Source organism: Ranitomeya imitator, chromosome 5 (genome assembly GCF_032444005.1).
Source record: "Ranitomeya imitator isolate aRanImi1 chromosome 5, aRanImi1.pri, whole genome shotgun sequence".
NCBI lineage: Eukaryota > Metazoa > Chordata > Amphibia > Anura > Dendrobatidae > Ranitomeya > Ranitomeya imitator.
The window spans coordinates 695,825,908-695,845,396 of NC_091286.1; the positions used below are offsets into that span (position 1 = coordinate 695,825,908).

Here is a 19,489-nt window from a genome sequence, read left to right on the forward strand (position 1 = left end):
TACACCGGGGAGTGAGGGGCCAGATGTAATACACCGGGGAGCGAGGGGGCCGGATGTAATACAACAGGAGAGCAGGGGCCGGATGTAATACACCCGGGAGAGAGGGGGCCGGATGTAATACAGCGGGGGGCCGGATGTAATATACCGGGAAGCGAGGGGGCCGGATGTAATACACCGGGGAGTGAGGGGCCAGATGTAATACACCGGGGAGTGAGGGGCCAGATGTAATACACCGGGGAGCGAGGGGGCCGGATGTAATACAACAGGAGAGCAGGGGCCGGATGTAATACACCCGGGAGAGAGGGGGCCGGATGTAATACACCGGGGAGCAAGGGGCCAGATGTAATACACCGGGGAGCGAGGGGCCAGATGTAATACACCGGGGAGCAAGGGGCCAGATGTAATACACCGGGGAGCGAGGGGCCAGATGTAATACACCGGGGAGCGAGGGGCCAGATGTAATACACCGGGGAGTGAGGGGCCAGATGTAATACACCGGGGAGCGAGGGGGCCGGATGTAATACACCGGGGAGTGAGGGGCCAGATGTAATACACCGGGGAGCGAGGGGGCCGGATGTAATACACCGGGGAGCGAGGGGGCCGGATGTAATACTCCGGGGAGCGAGGGGGCCGGATGTAATACAACAGGGGAGCGAGGGGGCCAGATGTAATACACCGGGGAGAGAGGGGGCCGGATGTAATACAACAGGAGAGCAGGGGCCGGATGTAATACACCGGGGAGCAAGGGGCCAGATGTAATACACCGGGGAGCGAGGGGCCAGATGTAATACACCGGGGAGCAAGGGGCCAGATGTAATACACCGGGGAGCAAGGGGCCAGATGTAATACACCGGGGAGCGAGGGGCCAGATGTAATACACCGGGGAGCGAGGGGCCAAATGTAATACACCGGGGAGCGAGGGGCCAGATGTAATACACCGGGGAGCGAGGGGACCGGATGTTACAGTATATATCAGGGAGCGAGGGGGCCGGATGTAATACACCAAGGGAGCCAGATGTAATATACCGGGGAGCGAGGGGGCCGGATGTTATATATCACGGAGCGAGGGGGCCGGATGTAATACAACAGGGGAGCGAGGGGGCCAGATGTAATACACCGGGGAGCGAGGGGGCCCGATGTAATATACCGGGAAGCGAGGGGGCCGGATGTAATACACCAGGAGAGCAGGGGCCGGATGTAATACACCGGGGAGTGAGGGGCCAGATGTAATATACCGGGAAGCGAGGGGGCCGGATGTAATATACCGGGAAGCGAGGGGGCCGGATGTAATACACCAGGAGAGCAGGGTCCAGATGTAATACACCGGGGAGTGAGGGGCCAGATATAATACACCGGGGAGCGAGGGGCCAGATGTAATACACCGGGGAGCGAGGGGCCAGATGTAATACACTGGGGAGCGAGGGGGCTGGATGTTACAGTATATATCAGGGAGCGAAGGGGCCGGATGTAATACACCAAGGGAGCGAGGGGGCCAGATGTAATATACCGGGGAGCGAGGGGGCCGGATGTTATATATCAGGGAGCGAGGGGGCCGGATGTAATACAACAGGGGAGCGAGGGGGCCAGATGTAATATACCGGGGAGCGAGGGGGCCGGATGTAATACACCAGGAGAGCAGGGGCCGGATGTAATACACCGGGGAGAGAGGGGGCCGGATGTAATACACCGGGGAGAGAGGGGGCCGGATGTAATACACCGGGGAGAGAGGGGGCCGGATGTAATACACCGGGGAGAGAGGGGGCTGGATGTAATACACCGGGGAGCGAGGGGGCCGGATGTAATACAACAGGGGAGCGAGGGGGCCAGATGTAATATACCGGGGAGCGAGGGGGCCGGATGTAATACACCGGGGATCAAGGGGCCAGATGTAATACACCGGGGAGCGAGGGGCCAGATGTAATACACCGGGGAGCGAGGGGGCCGGATGTTACAGTATATATCAGGGAGCGAGGGGGCCGGATGTAATACACCAAGGGAGCCAGATGTAATATACCGGGGAGCGAGGGGGCCGGATGTTATATATCAGGGAGCGAGGGGGCCGGATGTAATACAACAGGGGAGCGAGGGGGCCAGATGTAATACACCAAGGGAGCCAGATGTAATATACCGGGGAGCGAGGGGGCCGGATGTTATATATCAGGGAGCGAGGGGGCCGGATGTAATACAACAGGGGAGCGAGGGGGCCAGATGTAATACACCAAGGGAGCCAGATGTAATATACCGGGGAGCGAGGGGGCCGGATGTTATATATCACGGAGCGAGGGGGCCGGATGTAATACAACAGGGGAGCGAGGGGGCCAGATGTAATATACCGGGAAGCGAGGGGGCCCGATGTAATATACCGGGAAGCGAGGGGGCCGGATGTAATACACCAGGAGAGCAGGGGCCGGATGTAATACACCGGGGAGTGAGGGGCCAGATGTAATATACCGGGAAGCGAGGGGGCCGGATGTAATATACCGGGAAGCGAGGGGGCCGGATGTAATACACCAGGAGAGCAGGGTCCAGATGTAATACACCGGGGAGTGAGGGGCCATTTGTAATACACCGGGGAGCGAGGGGCCAGATGTAATACACCGTGGAGTGAGGGGCCATTTGTAATACACCGGGGAGTGAGGGGCCATTTGTAATACACCGGGGAGCGAGGGGCCAGATATAATACACCGGGGAGCGAGGGGCCAGATGTAATACACCGGGGAGTGAGGGGCCAGATATAATACACCGGGGAGCGAGGGGCCAGATGTAATACACCGGGGAGCGAGGGGCCAGATATAATACACCGGGGAGCGAGGGGCCAGATATAATACACCGGGGAGCGAGGGGCCAGATGTAATACACTGGGGAGCGAGGGGCCAGATGTAATACACCGGGGAGCGAGGGGGCCGGATGTTATATATCAGGGAGCGAGGGGGCCGGATGTAATACAACAGGGGAGCGAGGGGGCCAGATGTAATACACCAAGGGAGCCAGATGTAATATACCGGGGAGCGAGGGGGCCGGATGTTATATATCACGGAGCGAGGGGGCCGGATGTAATACAACAGGGGAGCGAGGGGGCCAGATGTAATACACCGGGGAGCGAGGGGGCCCGATGTAATATACCGGGAAGCGAGGGGGCCGGATGTAATACACCAGGAGAGCAGGGGCCGGATGTAATACACCGGGGAGTGAGGGGCCAGATGTAATATACCGGGAAGCGAGGGGGCCGGATGTAATATACCGGGAAGCGAGGGGGCCGGATGTAATACACCAGGAGAGCAGGGTCCAGATGTAATACACCGGGGAGTGAGGGGCCATTTGTAATACACCGGGGAGCGAGGGGCCAGATGTAATACACCGTGGAGTGAGGGGCCATTTGTAATACACCGGGGAGTGAGGGGCCATTTGTAATACACCGGGGAGCGAGGGGCCAGATATAATACACCGGGGAGCGAGGGGCCAGATGTAATACACCGGGGAGTGAGGGGCCAGATATAATACACCGGGGAGCGAGGGGCCAGATGTAATACACCGGGGAGCGAGGGGCCAGATATAATACACCGGGGAGCGAGGGGCCAGATATAATACACCGGGGAGCGAGGGGCCAGATGTAATACACTGGGGAGCGAGGGGCCAGATGTAATACACCGGGGAGCGAGGGGCCAGATATAATACACCGGGGAGCGAGGGGCCAGATGTAATACACTGGGGAGCGAGGGGCCAGATGTAATATACTGGGGAGCGAGGGGCCAGATATAATACACCGGGGAGCGAGGGGCCAGATGTAATACACTGGGGAGCGAGGGGGCTGGATGTTACAGTATATATCAGGGAGCGAAGGGGCCGGATGTAATACACCAAGGGAGCCAGATGTAATATACCGGGGAGCGAGGGGGCCGGATGTAATACACCGGGGAGAGAGGGGGCCGGATGTAATACAACGGGGAGAGAGGGGGCCGGATGTAATACACCGGGGAGCGAGGGGCCAGATGTTACAGTATATATCAGGGAGCGAGGGGGCCGGATGTAATACACCAAGGGAGCCAGATGTAATATACCGGGGAGCGAGGGGGCCGGATGTTATATATCAGGGAGCGAGGGGGCCGGATGTAATACACCGGGGAGTGAGGGCCCAGATATAATACACCAGGGGAGTGAGGGGCCAGATGTAATACACCGGGGAGCGAGGGGGCCGGATGTTACAGTATATATCAGGGAGCGAGGGGGCCGGATGTAATACAGCGGGGGGCTGGATGTAATATACTGGGGGGCTGGATGTAATACAGCGGGGGGCTGGATGTAATACACTCGGGGGCTGGATGTAATACAGCGGGGGGCCGGATGTAATACACTGGGGGGCTGGATGTAATACACCGGGGGGCTGGATGTAATACACCGGGGGGCCGGAAGTTATACATCAGCAGGCGGGGGCCAGATGTAATATACCGGGAAGCGAGGGGGCCGGATGTAATACACCGGGGAGCGAGGGGGCCGGATGTAATACACCGGGGAGCGAGGGGGCCGGATGTAATACAGCAGGGAGCGAGGGGGCCGGATGTAATACAGCGGGGAGCGAGGGGGCCGGATGTAATACAGCAGGGAGCGAGGGGGCCGGATGTAATACACCTGGGAGCGAGGGGGCCGATGTAATACAGCGGGGAGCGAGGGGGCCGGATGTAATACAGCAGGGAGCGAGGGGGCCGGATGTAATACAGCGGGGAGCGAGGGGGCCGGATGTAATACAGCGGGGAGCGAGGGGGCCGATGTAATACACCAGGGAGAGAGGGGGCCGGATGTAATACAGCAGGGAGCGAGGGGGCCGGATGTAATACACCGGGGAGTGAGGGGCCAGATGTAATACAGCGGGGAGCGAGGGGGCCGGATGTTACAGTATATATCAGGGAGCGAGGGGGCCGGATGTAATACACCGGGGAGCGAGGGGGCCGGATGTAATACACCGGGGAGTGAGGGGCCAGATGTAATACAGCGGGGAGCGAGGGGGCCGGATGTTACAGTATATATCAGGGAGCGAGGGGGCCGGATGTAATACAGCGGGGGGCCGGATGTAATACAGCGGGGGGCCGGATGTAATATACCGGGAAGCGAGGGGGCCGGATGTAATACATCGGGGAGCGAGGGGGCCGGATGTTACAGTATATATCAGAGAGCGAGGGGGCCGGATGTAATACAGCGGGGGGCCGGATGTAATACAGCGGGGGGCCGGATGTAATATAGCGGGGGGCCGGATGTAATATAGCGGGGGGCTGGATGTAATACACCGGGGGGCTGGATGTAATACAGCGGGGGGCCGGATGTAATACACTGGGGGGCTGGATGTAATACACCGGGGGGCCGGATGTAATACACTGGGGGGCTGGATTTAATACACCGGGGAGCCGGATGTAATACACTGGGGGGCTGGATTTAATACACCGGGGGGCCGGATGTAATACACCGGGGGCCGGAAGTTATACATCAGCAGGCGGGGGCCGGATGTAATACACTGGGGGGCTGGATGTAATATAGCGGGGGGCCGGATGTAATATAGCGGGGGGCCGGATGTAATATAGCGGGGGGCTGGATGTAATACAGCGGGGGGCTGGATGTAATATAGCGGGGGGCCGGATGTAATATAGCGGGGGGCCGGATGTAATATAGCGGGGGGCTGGATGTAATACACTGGGGGGCTGGATGTAATACACTGGGGGGCTGGATGTAATACACCGGGGGTCGGATGTAATATAGCGGGGGGCCGGATGTAATACTCCGGGGGGCCGGATGTAATATAGCGGGGGGCTGGATGTAATACAGTGGGGGGCCGGATGTAATACAGCGGGGGGCCGGATGTAATACACCGGGGGGCCGGATGTAATATAGCGGGGGGCTGGATGTAATATAGCGGGGGGCCGGATGTAATACACTGGGGGGCTGGATGTAATACACCGGGGGGCCGGATGTAATACACTGGGGGGCTGGATTTAATACACCGGGGGGCCGGATGTAATACACCGGGGGACGGAAGTTATACATCAGCAGGCGGGGGCCGGATGTAATACACTGGGGGGCTGGATGTAATATAGCGGGGGGCCGGATGTAATATAGCGGGGGGCCGGATGTAATATAGCGGGGGGCCGGATGTAATATAGCGGGGGGCCGGATGTAATATAGCGGGGGGCTGGATGTAATATAGCGGGGGGCTGGATGTAATACAGCGGGGGGCTGGATGTAATATAGCGGGGGGCCGGATGTAATATAGCAGGGGGCCGGATGTAATATAGCGGGGGGCTGGATGTAATACACTGGGGGGCTGGATGTAATACACTGGGGGGCTGGATGTAATACACTGGGGGTCGGATGTAATACAGCGGGGGGCCGGATGTAATACATCGGGGGGCCGGATGTAATATAGCTGGGGGCTGGATGTAATACTCCGGGGGGCCGGATGTTATACACCGGGGGGCCGGATGTAATACACTGGGGGGCCGGATGTAATACACCGGGGGCCGGAAGTTATACATCAGCAGGCGGGGGCCGGCAGCCAGCAGTGAGTGGTTCCTGTGTGCGGCCGAGCCTTCTCTCCATAGAACATACAGCACCTGTACCGGAGGCTGTGACGCTGCACTGTGTATGAGGTCTTGAGGGGACACTGATCCCCCATTTAGCACCCGCATTAACCCCTTGTTGTCTGTAGGCCCCTCAGCCGAGCTCGGCAGCGCTTCTCCTCACCTAGAGGCCGGCTTCACACTTGCGAGTTTTACGGACGTAAGAGCGCAGAAACTACGTCCGTAAAACTCGCAAAAAATACGGCACAATTATTCTCTATGCCCCTGCTCCTATCTGCCGTATTTTACTGATCAGTATTATACGGCTTTCTACGGCTGTACAAAATCGCAGCATGCTGCGTTTGTCACCGTACTGCGCAAGAAATACGCCAATGAAAGTCTATGGAAGCGTGAAAAATACGGATTTCACACGGACAAGCAGTGTGACTTGCGAGAAATACGCAGCGCTGTTAGAGAGAAAAGCCGGTAATTCAGTGCGGTGTACAGTAAAATCACACTGACAGCTTCCAGTCCAATAGGTAGAATAAATGTGTACACATAGAATAGGTATATATATATATGTCATTAGACACATATATGTATATATATTACTATTTATTCCAGCGCTATACAGCTTGAAAGCCGGTAATTCAATTACCGGCTTTTTCTTTCTCCTTCCTAAAACCCGACATGATTTGAGACATGATTACATACAGTAAACCATGTCTTCTCTCCTTTTTTTTTGCAGATTCCACACTACTAATGTCAGTAGTGTGTATCTGCAAAATTTGGCCGTTCTAGCTCTTAAAATAAAGGGTTAAATGGCGGAAAAAATTGGCGTGGGCTCCCGCGCAATTTTCTCCGCCAGAGTAGTAAAGCCAGTGACTGAGGGCAGATATTAATAGCCTGGAGAGGGTCCATGGTTATTGGCCCCCCCTCGGCTACAAATACCTGCCCCCAGCCACCCCAGAAAAGGCACATCTGGAAGATGCGCCTATTCTGGCACTTGGCCATTCTCTTCCCATTCCCGTGTAGCGGTGGGATATGGGGTAAAGCTCCCAGGCTTTCTAGGTAATTTCCCACGATCTATAAACAGCCAGCAGAGGGCGCCTCACCGCAAATGAAGCTAAATATAGCTCATTGATCTATATTTAGCCTCATTCCCCGGGGTTTTGCAGCGAGGAGCAGCCTGCATTAGCAAAGCTCCTTGCTGCAAAATGTTTTAACCCCTTCAGAAGGATTTACATCGTTGGACGTTACAGATCTGCGGAGGGTAAGTATATTGTTGGTTTATTATGTTTTTTCTTTCACAGAACGAGGGTCTTCAGTGATTGGATTGGGCGTAGAATAAAATACTCCAACAACCATTGTTTTTATTTCATTAAAATAATTTTAAATAATGTGTTTGTGTTTTATTTAACCCTTTCATTCAATTGGATTAATAATGGATAGGTGTCATAATTGACGCCTCTCCATTATTAATTAGGCTTAATGTCACCTTACAATAGCAAGGTGGCATTAACCCTTCATTACCCCATATCCCACCGCTACACGGGAATGGGAAGAGAGTGGCCAAGTGCCAGAATAGGCGCATCTTCCAGATGCGCCTGTTCTGGGGTGGCTGGGGGCAGATATTTTTAGCCAGGGGGGGGCCAATAACCGTGGACCCTCTCCAGGCTATTAATATCTGCCCTCAGTCACTGGCTTTACTACTCTGGCGGAGAAAATTGCGCGGGAGCCCACGCCAATTTTTTCCGCCATTTAACCCTTTATTTTAAGAGCTAGAACGGCCAAATTTTGCAGATACACACTACTGACATTAGTAGTGTGGAATCTGCAAAAAAAAGGGAGAGAAGACATGGTTTACTGTATGTAAACCATGTCTCAAATCATGTCGGGTTTTAGGAAGGAGAAAGAAAAAGCCGGTAATTGAATTACCAGCTTTCAAGCTGTCTAGCGCTGGAATAAATAGTAATATATATACATATATGTGTCTAATGACATATATATATATATATAGACAGTATATATATTTTTTTTTTCTTTTTGGGACACATGGATCACTTCTATAGCGGTATGTTGGTTTTGCTAGCCTGCGAGAAAACCACGCAGTACGGATGCCATACGGATTACATACGGAGGATGCCATGCGCAAAAAACGCTGACACACCCTGCCTACGGAGGAGCTACGGACCACTATTTTCGGGACATTTCAGCGTATTACGGCCATAATATACGGACCGTATTTTCATACGCTGAGTGTGAAGCCGGCCAGAGACAGAGGAGCGGATCTCCTGCAGCCGCTGAGCCGCGACTCCCCCGTGGGCAGGAGCATCGCTGACAACGGCCTTAGATACTGTTACCATGGCGACTGCATCCCTGGAAAGACTCTGGTCTAATCATCATTAATGATTTTTGCTGGAGGGGGAATGGTGGGGGGGGTTAATGCCGGGGACGGAGCCGCTCGTTACCCTGCTGCCAGTCAGAGTCCGGATGTTGCGCCGCCGTCCTGCGACCTCCTCTGTGACCTTCACGTCCGGGGTCCTGTGCGCGGCAGTAATAGTGTCACTGCTCACAGACGATACAGCTGAAGAGTACGACGTCCGGGATTCTTACCGACTGTGATTCTTACGATCCGTGATTCTTACCGTCAGCGATTCTTACCGTCCGCGATTCTTACCGTCCGCGATTCTTACGTCTGCGATTCTTACCGTCCGTGATTCTTACCGTCAGCGATTCTTACCGTCCGCGATTCTTACCGTCCGCGATTCTTACCGTCCGCGATTCTTACCGTCCGCGATTCTTACCGTCAGCGATTCTTACCGTCTGCGATTCTTACCGTCTGCGATTCTTACCGTCTGCGATTCTTACCGTCCGCGATTCTTACCGTCTGCGATTCTTACCGTCTGCGATTCTTACCGTCTGCGATTCTTACCATCCGCGATTCTTATCGTCTGTGATTCTTATCGTCCACGATTTTTACCGTCCGCGATTCTTACCGTCCGCGATTCTTACCGTCTGCGATTCTTACCGTCCGCGGTTCTTACCGTCCGCGATTCTTATCGTCTGTGATTCTTATCGTCCACGATTTTTACCGTCCGCGATTCTTACCGTCTGCGATTCTTACCGTCTGCGATTCTTACCGTCCGCGATTCTTATCGTCTGTGATTCTTACCGTCTGCGATTCTTACCGTCCGCGGTTCTTACCGTCTGCGATTCTTACCGTCCGCGGTTCTTACCGTCTGCGATTCTTACCGTCTGCGATTCTTACCGTCTGCGATTCTTACCGTCCGCGATTATTATCGTCTGTGATTCTTACCGTCTGCGATTCTTACCGTCTGCGATTCTTACCGTCCGCGATTCTTACCGTCTGCGATTCTTACCGTCTGCGATTCTTACCCTCCACGATTCTTATTGTCCACGATTTTTACCGTCTAATTCTTATCGTCTGCGATTCTTACTGTCCGCGATTCTTACCCTCCGCAATTTTTACCGTCCGATTCTTACCGTCCGCGATTCTTACCGTCTGCGATTCTTACCATCTGCGATTTTTACTGTCCGCGATTCTTACCATCCGCGATTCTTATAGTCTGCGATTCTTACCATCTGCAATTCTTAGCGTCAGCTTCCCTGCGTCCCCCAGTGTCAGCGCCGGCCGGCCGTAAAGCAGAGCACAGCGGTGACGTCACCGCTCTGTTTTCCGTCCGGCGCTTACACAGTGCAGGAAGCAGAGCGCCGGGGGACGTGACAGGAATGTAAGTATGTAGTGTTTTTTTTTTTTTACTTTTACAATGGTAACCAGGGTAAACATCGGGTTACTAAGCATGGCCCTGCGCTTAGTAACCCGATGTTTACCCTGGTTACCAGGGGACTTCGGCATCGTTGGTCGCTGGAGAGCTGTCTGTGTGACAGCTCTCCAGCGACCACACAGCGACGCTGCAGCGATCGGCATCGTTGTCTATATCGCTGCAGCGTCGCCCTTCTCGATTCTTACCGTCTGTGATTCTTATCGTCTGCAATTCTTACCCTTCTCGATTCTTATCGTCTGCGATTCTTACCGTCCGCGATACTTGCCGTCCGCGATTCTTACCGTCCGCGATTCTTACTGTCCGTTCTCTGGATGTTTTATTGTAAGTTTTATCTTTAGATCTGAACCTTTGTAGCAAAAAATTGCAGAGAAATAAAGTGGCAAAAAAGTTTTTTTTTTCTTTAACCCAATGCATCCAAAATAAAAATGGAAGTTACCGCCCTGCCGTGTATACAGCTCCGATAATAATCGTGCACAACCTCAGTACCAAATTCCCGGGGGTCGAAGTGTTTGTCAGTGGTAGAAAGTTTTCACCAATTGTTTTTCCAGCGACCGGATGTGACAAGCGATAGATGGGCAGGAGGCCGGCATTGATGTTGGGGAAGGTCGGAGTCGCCATCACAGGTCCGACACGTTTCAGCTGCCCGGGCTGCTCACAGTAGAGCGAGGAACTTGTGGCCTGAGGTTGAAAAATGACTTCTGGGAGCCTTTTTTGTAGAGCTTTCTAATGCTGACTAGTATAGCCTGAAACGCGTCAGCTTATCAATTTTTTGTGCTCTAAATAAGGAGGTTCTATATACAGCGAGATGCTGTTTTTAGGTTAAGATTTACTTACAATCCAAGGCCAATCGTTCATCTAGAGATGTATAATACTAGAAGTGGTGAAGCTCGAAATGCGTCAAAATGAGTTATCTAAATAAAGAGAAGACTTTATATACAGGAGTGCTGGATTATACAAGGCTAATAGTATACACTGGCTATATACAGCTACAGCATACGGAGTGGCTAAGCTCAAAATGCGTCAGTAATCGGGTATGATTAAATAGAAGATTTTATATGCCTTGCAAAGAATGTACATAGTTACAAGTCAGTGGTAAAAGTATATAGTTTAAGCATCTACTTCCTGAACTCACAGCACTGGCAGAATTTCACTGCCTCACCTTTCACCGCTCCTATTGGCAGTACGTTACTGAGGAAGGCCAATATTGGCCGAAACGTTTATCTTCTCTCTTGTTAATAAATCCCAAGAGATTCACCATAAGTTGAGTGCCGGGTTTATTTTATATTGATATATGGTGTGGGATCCTACCCGGGCACCTTCACAGGGTAGTGCTTACGGTTCTTTTTCCCATAGATATAGTCACAGACATCTCTATTTATGAACAAAACGCATCTACATATGGTCAGACATCTCCATTTATGAACAAAACGCATCTACATATGGTCAGACATCTATTTAGGAACGAAGCGCGTCTACATATCGTCATAGACATCTCTATAGGAACGAAACGCGTCTACATATAGTCACAGACATCTCTATAGGAACGAAACGCGTCTACATATAGTCACAGACATTCCTATTTAGAAACGAAGTGCATCTACATATGGTCACAGACATCTCTATTTAGGAACGAAACGCGTCTACATATGGTCCCAGACATCTCTATTTATGAACAAAATGCATTTACATATGGTCAGACATCTATTTAGGAACGAAACGCATCTACATATGGTCAGACATCTCTATTAACAAAACGCGTCTACATATGGCCAGACATCTATTTAGGAACGAAGCGCGTCTACATATCGTCATAGACAGCTCTATAGGAACGAAACGCGTCTACATAGTCACAGACATTCCTATTTAGAAACGAAGCGCATCTACATATGGTCACAGACATCTCTATTTATGAACAAAACGCGTCCATAGGTGGTCATAGACATCTCTATAGGAATGAAACGCATCTACATATGGTCACAGACATCTCTATGAACGAAACGCATCAACATATGGTCAGACATCTATTTAGGAACGAAACGCGTCTACATATCGTCACAGACATCTATTTAGGAACGAAACGCATCTACATATGGTCAGACATCTCTATTTAGGAACAAAACGCATCTACATATGGTCAGACATCTCTATATAGGAACGAAACGCATCTACATATGGTCAGACGTCTCTATGAGCGAAACGCGTCTACATATGGTCACAGACATTCCTATTTATGAACGAAACGCATCTACATATGGTCAGACGTCTCTATGAGCGAAACGCGTCTACATATGGTCACAGACATTCCTATTTATGAACGAAACGCACCTACATATGGTCACAGACATCTATTTAGAAACAACGTGCGTCTACATATGGTCACAGACATCTCTATTCATGAACGAAACGCGTCTACTTATGGTCAGACATCTCTATATAGGAACAAGACGCATCTACATATGGTCACAGACATCTATGAGCGAAACACGTCTACATATGGTCAGACATCTCTATAAGAACGAAACACGTCTACATATGGTCACAGACGTCTCTGAGCAAAACGCGTCAACATACGGTCAGACATCTATTTAGGAACGAAACGCGTCTACATATGGTCAGACATCTCTTTAGGAACGAAACACGTCTACATATGGTCAGAGACGTCTCTATGAGCGAAACGCATCAACATACGGTCAGACATCTATTTAGGAACGAAACGCGTCTACATATGGTCACAGACATCTACTTAGGAATGAAACGCGTCTATATATGGTCAGACATCTCTATTTAGGAACAAAACACGTCTACATATGGTCAGACATTTCTATTTAGGAATGAAACGCGTCTACATATGGTCAGACATCTATTTAGGAACGAAACGCGTCTACATATGGTCACAGACATTTCTATTTAGGAACGAAGCGCATCTACATATGGTCATAGACATCTCGATTTAGGAACAAAACACGTCTATATATGATCACAGACATCTCTATTTAGGAACGAAACGCGTCTACATATGGTCACAGACATCTCTATTTAGGAACGAAACGCGTCTGCATATGGTCATAGACAACTCTAGGAACCAAACAGGTCTACATATGGTCATAGACATCTCTAGGGACGAAAAACGTCTGCATATGGTCAGACATCGCTATTTAGGAATGAAACGCGTCTACATATGGTCACAGACCTCTCTAGGATCGAAACGCGTCTACATGTGGTCACAGACATCTCTAGGTTTTCGAAACACATCTACATACGATTACAGACATCTCTAGGAACAAAACACGTCTACTTATGGTCAGACATCTAGTTAGGAACTAAACGCGTCTACATATGGTCAGATATCTCTATTAAGGAATTAAATGCGTCCACATATATTCATAGACATGTTCTCTATTTAGGAACACAACATGTCTACATAGATGTCTAACATGAGGTGCGATGGAAATTAAGAGATTTGCATTTGTAGGTAAAAACTGTCCAAAACGCGTCTACTCATGTAAATTATCAACACCCATTAGGAAGAAACACACGATACAAGTATAACAAAAAAAACACACATGAGACGGCAGAGAACAACGTTCATCATTTATTGATCGTGTGAAGGGTGCGCTGTCCGGCACTCGTGTTGTCAAGCAAATATGACAGCTGTCAATCAAAAGCTGGAAGGCCCCCCCCATCCACACAGTATGTATATATAATATATATCTATATATGTATATGCCTTGTATACAGTCCTTGTATATATATATATATAGTGACACCGCTGTATACCATCATACATGTCCGGTAACTTTTCCAGTGTATCTAGAAACATCAATCAGGGAATTGATAAGGGGGCGTCAAACACTCATCTAAATGTAACTGGTCTCTGCACGTTCCGGTAAACACTCACATATTGCACTTATCTAGGGCAACACTAAAAACGATCCCAGTGGTGGGGTCACATCTATAGTGGGGGGGTCACATATACATACAGTATATACACAACCAGAAATGGTAAGATGGCCATAGACCTTACAGGAAAGTCTCCTCGTTCATGGATGAAGGAGCTTTCCACCAACATGGTCAAAAGTAACCAGTTCTTCACCCCATTTTCTGTCCTGCTACTTCACCCCCCAAAAATTGGTCATAGGCACCGACTTCTGCCTCCAAAGAGCCCGAAAACATCTCGTAAATTTCAATGAGGCCAATCCGTTTATTCCAATAATTGTCTAATTTCGACCTCTGGTATATTCGAGCTTCTTGGAAATGGTCAACGTCATCCATTGCCGAAGTTTTAGAGACCAATGTCTATGGACAGCCGAGATGGGTATGGGTTTGTCAGAGCGCATTATGGGGGATGTTGGGTACGAAGTCTCGGTATATAGGAAATATAGATATTAAGACTTCCGTAAAAGAACTGTCAACCAATGTAGCATCAGACATCATCAGCGACGAAGAAAGGCTTCCAATCAGCTTGTGGCATGGAAGTGGACAATCGCAGTGATAAAAACAATATATATGTATACACTCCTCAACATTGGAGAAGGAAAAGTCATGAAATGATGGAAATCACAGGATGCTAAGATATGTTAATGACATACAAATGATGAAAACATTTTCAAAACATCTCAATTTATTCAGTCTGGAGTATAAGCCAGGTGCAGAAATCCCAGCACTTCCAGCTTCGGCTGCTATCACAGAGGTTATTAATGGTCTTCTGAGGAAGGTTCTGCCGCTTAGCGCACTTGGTAATATTAGCGCTATATGAAAATAAAGATTATTATTATTATATCATCAAGATCCTCTGCTGGCAGCTCCTGTGTAATCACTGATCAATCACATGCACGATGGGAGAGAAATCCAGCAGGCCATGGGAGCATTTTTACAGCATGCAGGCTGAGTATCATGTGGCCTGGCGTCATGTTGAAAATGTTATTTTACATTTTTTTTCTGTCATTTGCATATCATTAACATGTCCACTGACCATTTTGGTCACCAGAATTCCACACATTTTCCTTTCTGTTGCAATTTCAATGTTGAGGAGTATGTATGTGTGTATATATATATATATATATATATACATATATATATATATATATATATACCAAACAAAAAACGGAAGGCAGCACTCCAATGGATAATGAAGGTGAAAAAAGCTGTGAAGTTTATTTCAGACCCACATCTCGCGACGTTTCGGCTCGCACTGAGCCTTTCTCAAGTGGCTTGAGAAAGGCTCAGTGCGAGCCGAAACGTCGCGAGATGTGGGTCTGAAATAAACTTCACAGCTTTTTTCACCTTCATTATCCATTGGAGTGCTGCCTTCCGTTTTTTGTTTGGTATATTACTTGGATGGACATGAGGATAGTCTTTTCCAGGAGGCCTGGCACCCATTGGTGAGCGTTGTGCTGCACTCATTTTTTTCCTATCTATACATATATATATATATATATATATATATATATATACATATATATATATATGTGTGTATGTATATATATATATATATATATATATATATGAAGTCTTTAGGTTTAGTAATGCTGAGTGTCACAGAATTCGATTGACATGCCCATACACAAAAAATAGGAACCGCCATGGGGTCTTCAATCACTCATCTAAAATGTAGCTGCTCTGCCTATGACTATGATTATGCCAATAGGAACTGGGGTAGATATTAGCATTTCTATAAAGTATGAGGAGTGTCTATCAACAAAAAATCAAATCTCATCAATGGAGCAGACAGCCTACCAATCACCCTCCAATTATGGTATGGAAATTGAGTCTCTATGGACCTGAATGGAGCTGTCAAACTGCTCAACATCCTAATGAGCCGATGACTAGGCCCACCAAATGACATCATACATATTGTATCCCCACCCTAAACACTGTTCAAATATGTATGACCCAACTGTAATCTCCAGCATGATCAAAGCTGGAGTCAACTCCTCATACACTGCCCTTTCTTTACGGACTATCTATCTCATTCTACTGCCACCCAGCCCACCATTGTTCTTTAAAAAATGTTATTACTTCAGTCCTCTGGAAGTTTACATCTCACTGTGTACCCTCATGAGCAAGTTACAGTCCCAGAACGTTTGTCTTGTAGCCACATATCCCAGGTCCAAGAAATGTCCTAATGATCCATGAACAAAGTTGTCTTTTTGTTCTTTCATGACATGCAGGCCATTGAAATAAGAGTGAGAGTCATTCTCAGACCTGTCAAGTGAGTGGTTTCTTGTGGGAGTCTGCCCTCAATGATATCTCTGCGCCTCTAGAAGGGCTATTAACAAGGCGAGGATGCAACAATCCCTTCAGGAAAAAGTTATTTCACAAGTTGTGCCCCATCACAACTTGTGTATTGGTGCAGATTCTAGTGCTCTACTATGTCTAGAAGTGATGTGCAGCATGGGGTGTCCGGCGTTTGGACCCTGGAGTTCATCTAAGCACACTGTGATCACCTCAGGACAGGACACATATTGGAAGATTATACCAACACTCCTTGGGGCAGGTATTCATTGAAATGTAATCTACCCCTTTAAGTTATATTACATCATGACAATTTTGGTCCATAGATTGTAGCGGAGTCTATAATTTGTGCTTGGAAATTGTTCTCAGTTGCCATACAGTGTAATAATGACAAAACTGCAGCTCAAGTACGTGAGTATTTATGCACAGAACTGACTTAAAATCAGTCTGCTCTTATAAACAGATTGGTGTAGAGAAAATTCATCATGTTTTCTTATAGATTGTCTATCTGGAGATGGCATGTAGGAACATGCAGCTATGGATGATAAGGGTGCTATAAATACATCTGTCCTCTGCTGGCAAACAAAGTATACTATGCAGCCACTTTGCTGTACAAGAGATATGGAGGAGACACTTAAGATGAAGCTCGAAATCAGAGTGATAGCTCGGTAATGATGAATGTCATTGACGTTTGTTGACCTGTTAATACACAATTAATTTAGAACCGCCATGGGGTCCTCACCAACCCCTATAAATTGTTGCTGCTTTGTCTGTGACTCTGGCGCAGTTACAAGCCCTGTGCTGATATTAAGAATGATTACCAGGCATGCTTCATATCTCTCAAGTTAGTAAATATTAAGAGATTTTAGTGACTGCATAGAAAAAAAGATTATTGCACAATATTGTACACGAAGTTCCGGATCATTGAAGAATTTCCACCTAGAGACCTTTTAGTGTAGTTCTAGCAAACATGTCTGTGAGTGTACAGGATAAGGGAACCTACCCACCCATCATCTAAAAGGAACTGTTTGTAGTGGTTACACCTTACTAATTGCATAAAAAAACATCAAACTTCAAGTAATAAAAAAGGATAAAATTGTTTCAACATTTCTGCCTTAAATGTGCATACAGCTCGTTTACTCCATGCTGTGTACTACACCATTATAGATTTACACCGAACATTGAATTCTGCGGGGAGATGTCACCCGAGGTTCCTCAATAAATACAGCATTTTAGAATGACATCAACATGCCTCAACTCAGTCTTGTCCTTTTCCTTGTGAGAGATTAATGCTTTTCAGCTGCAACATATAGACGTCACTGTCCTACTAAGTTCCCAAAAACTGAGGTGGTGAGCCACAAAAAAGGAAGCAATATAGCAAAAACAGGCATTGGCAACATTCCATTTGGTCGAAGACTGAGCATGACTTATGACATCCTGATAATAGCTCTCCATGGTGCTGAAGATAGAACTGCCCATGAGGACTGCTGTCCTGAAGAACCTCATCTCTGAATCCTTGTACCTGAAGGCCAATGAGCCAAGAGGTGGAGAAAAAAAAGCCTTTGAGATAAGGCACTGGCATTTTGTTAAGCTGCAGAGTATGCAAGATTTCAAGGCAAGTGAGGCGCCTTGTGTGCTTCAATACACATATGGAGGAAGGAGAGGAATGATCCAGTCCTTCTGTCGAAACTTGTTCTTGACTAGTAGAAAAGGAACAGAGGCTAAGCTGCTGGATTTGCAAGGTGAGCGCAGATTCATTCATCCATCAGGTAAGGTGACCACAAATCTATGGTGTTTCAGAAGAACCTCCAACCCTTAGGAGGCAGTCAAGTGTTTCCTACGGTCTACAAGCTTTAGCAGAATTCCAAGTGCCGGTTGTAAGGTGAACGTGCCAAAAACCATCAGTGTGGACCGTCCACAGGTTAATAAATTAAATAAATATGTTAGTTCCTTAAATTAAAAAAAGTCTTCACATCGTTCCACAGCTGAGGTCTAATCTTCAAGCAGAGGATTGACGAGGGGTTAACCACCATCCTCTTCTTGTTCTGTCGGAAGCAAAGCCTGGCATATAGGGTAATGTGTGTGGGCAAAGCTTTCAAGGAAAGTGGTGGGCATCACTCGTGGGTGGGAGACAGCGGGCGCCTTTGACTGCTCGATGACAAGGAGATGTGGGTGGTTGAGGACGGAAGAGGCTTTGGCTGTTGACACCTGGAATTAGATGAAGCTTAGTTTTAGTTCAAGTAAAACTGTTCTCCTTGTTACCTATGTTACACTCATAAACTATATGGACCAGGGGTGCAAAACCACCATGGGACTCTCATCTACTCCCCCATTATGGGCTCATCGAGGAGGAGAGTGTATGTATGTGACTAAAACAGGTCCCTTCAGACCACCATAACCGAGCCAAAGAGTGGTTCTCCAACTATGCCAGCCACACATTGTTCTCCCTGATAGATACTAGATATCCCAGAGATTGGGGGTACACAGAATGCCCCCATGGGCCGAACCACAGATGTAGACGTATGTAGGGTGTATAATAGGTGTATCTTTAGTAGCCACAGAAAAGAACCTAATGATTGATGAGATTTTATATTTGAGGGGTTGACTCACCAAGACCTGGACTTCCGAACCCGCGCGGCTGCTGGACGTTCCAAAAGACTGTCGAGACGAGTCAATCTCTCGAGATGAAGAGCTCGCGGGTCCTGTTCTGCCCAATCCTTCGTAAAGTCCATCTCAAACACAGTGGGAGGAGTGAGGTCCAACTCCAAGAACATGATGTTTTCAGCCTGGTAATAAAGAACCCACACAGCCATTATCAAATAAAAATGGCAGAAACCACTTCTTCACCAAACCTAACTCTATCCCGACTGCAGTCGCTCTTTGGAGATGTCTGTGTGTCCACAT

The 19,489-nt window shown here is 48.7% G+C and overlaps 1 protein-coding gene across 2 annotated transcripts in view; it reads right to left on the reverse strand.

Annotated features, from left to right (window-relative positions):
* Window positions 1-17,428: 17,428 nt before the first annotated feature.
* KIF3C (kinesin family member 3C) overlaps window positions 17,429-19,489 on the reverse strand; it is a 105,002-nt gene continuing 102,941 nt past the window's right edge. Inside the window, exons 7-8 of one of the 2 annotated variants that reach the window (XM_069728492.1) lie at window positions 19,196-19,371; window positions 17,429-18,793 (exon numbers count right to left, since the gene is read on the reverse strand). In XM_069728492.1, the coding sequence (XP_069584593.1) occupies window positions 18,700-18,793; window positions 19,196-19,371 (270 nt within the window). In that variant the 3' untranslated portion in view covers window positions 17,429-18,699. The remainder of the gene's footprint in view (window positions 18,794-19,195; window positions 19,372-19,489) is intronic. The other variant, XM_069728494.1, reaches the window with a different exon arrangement.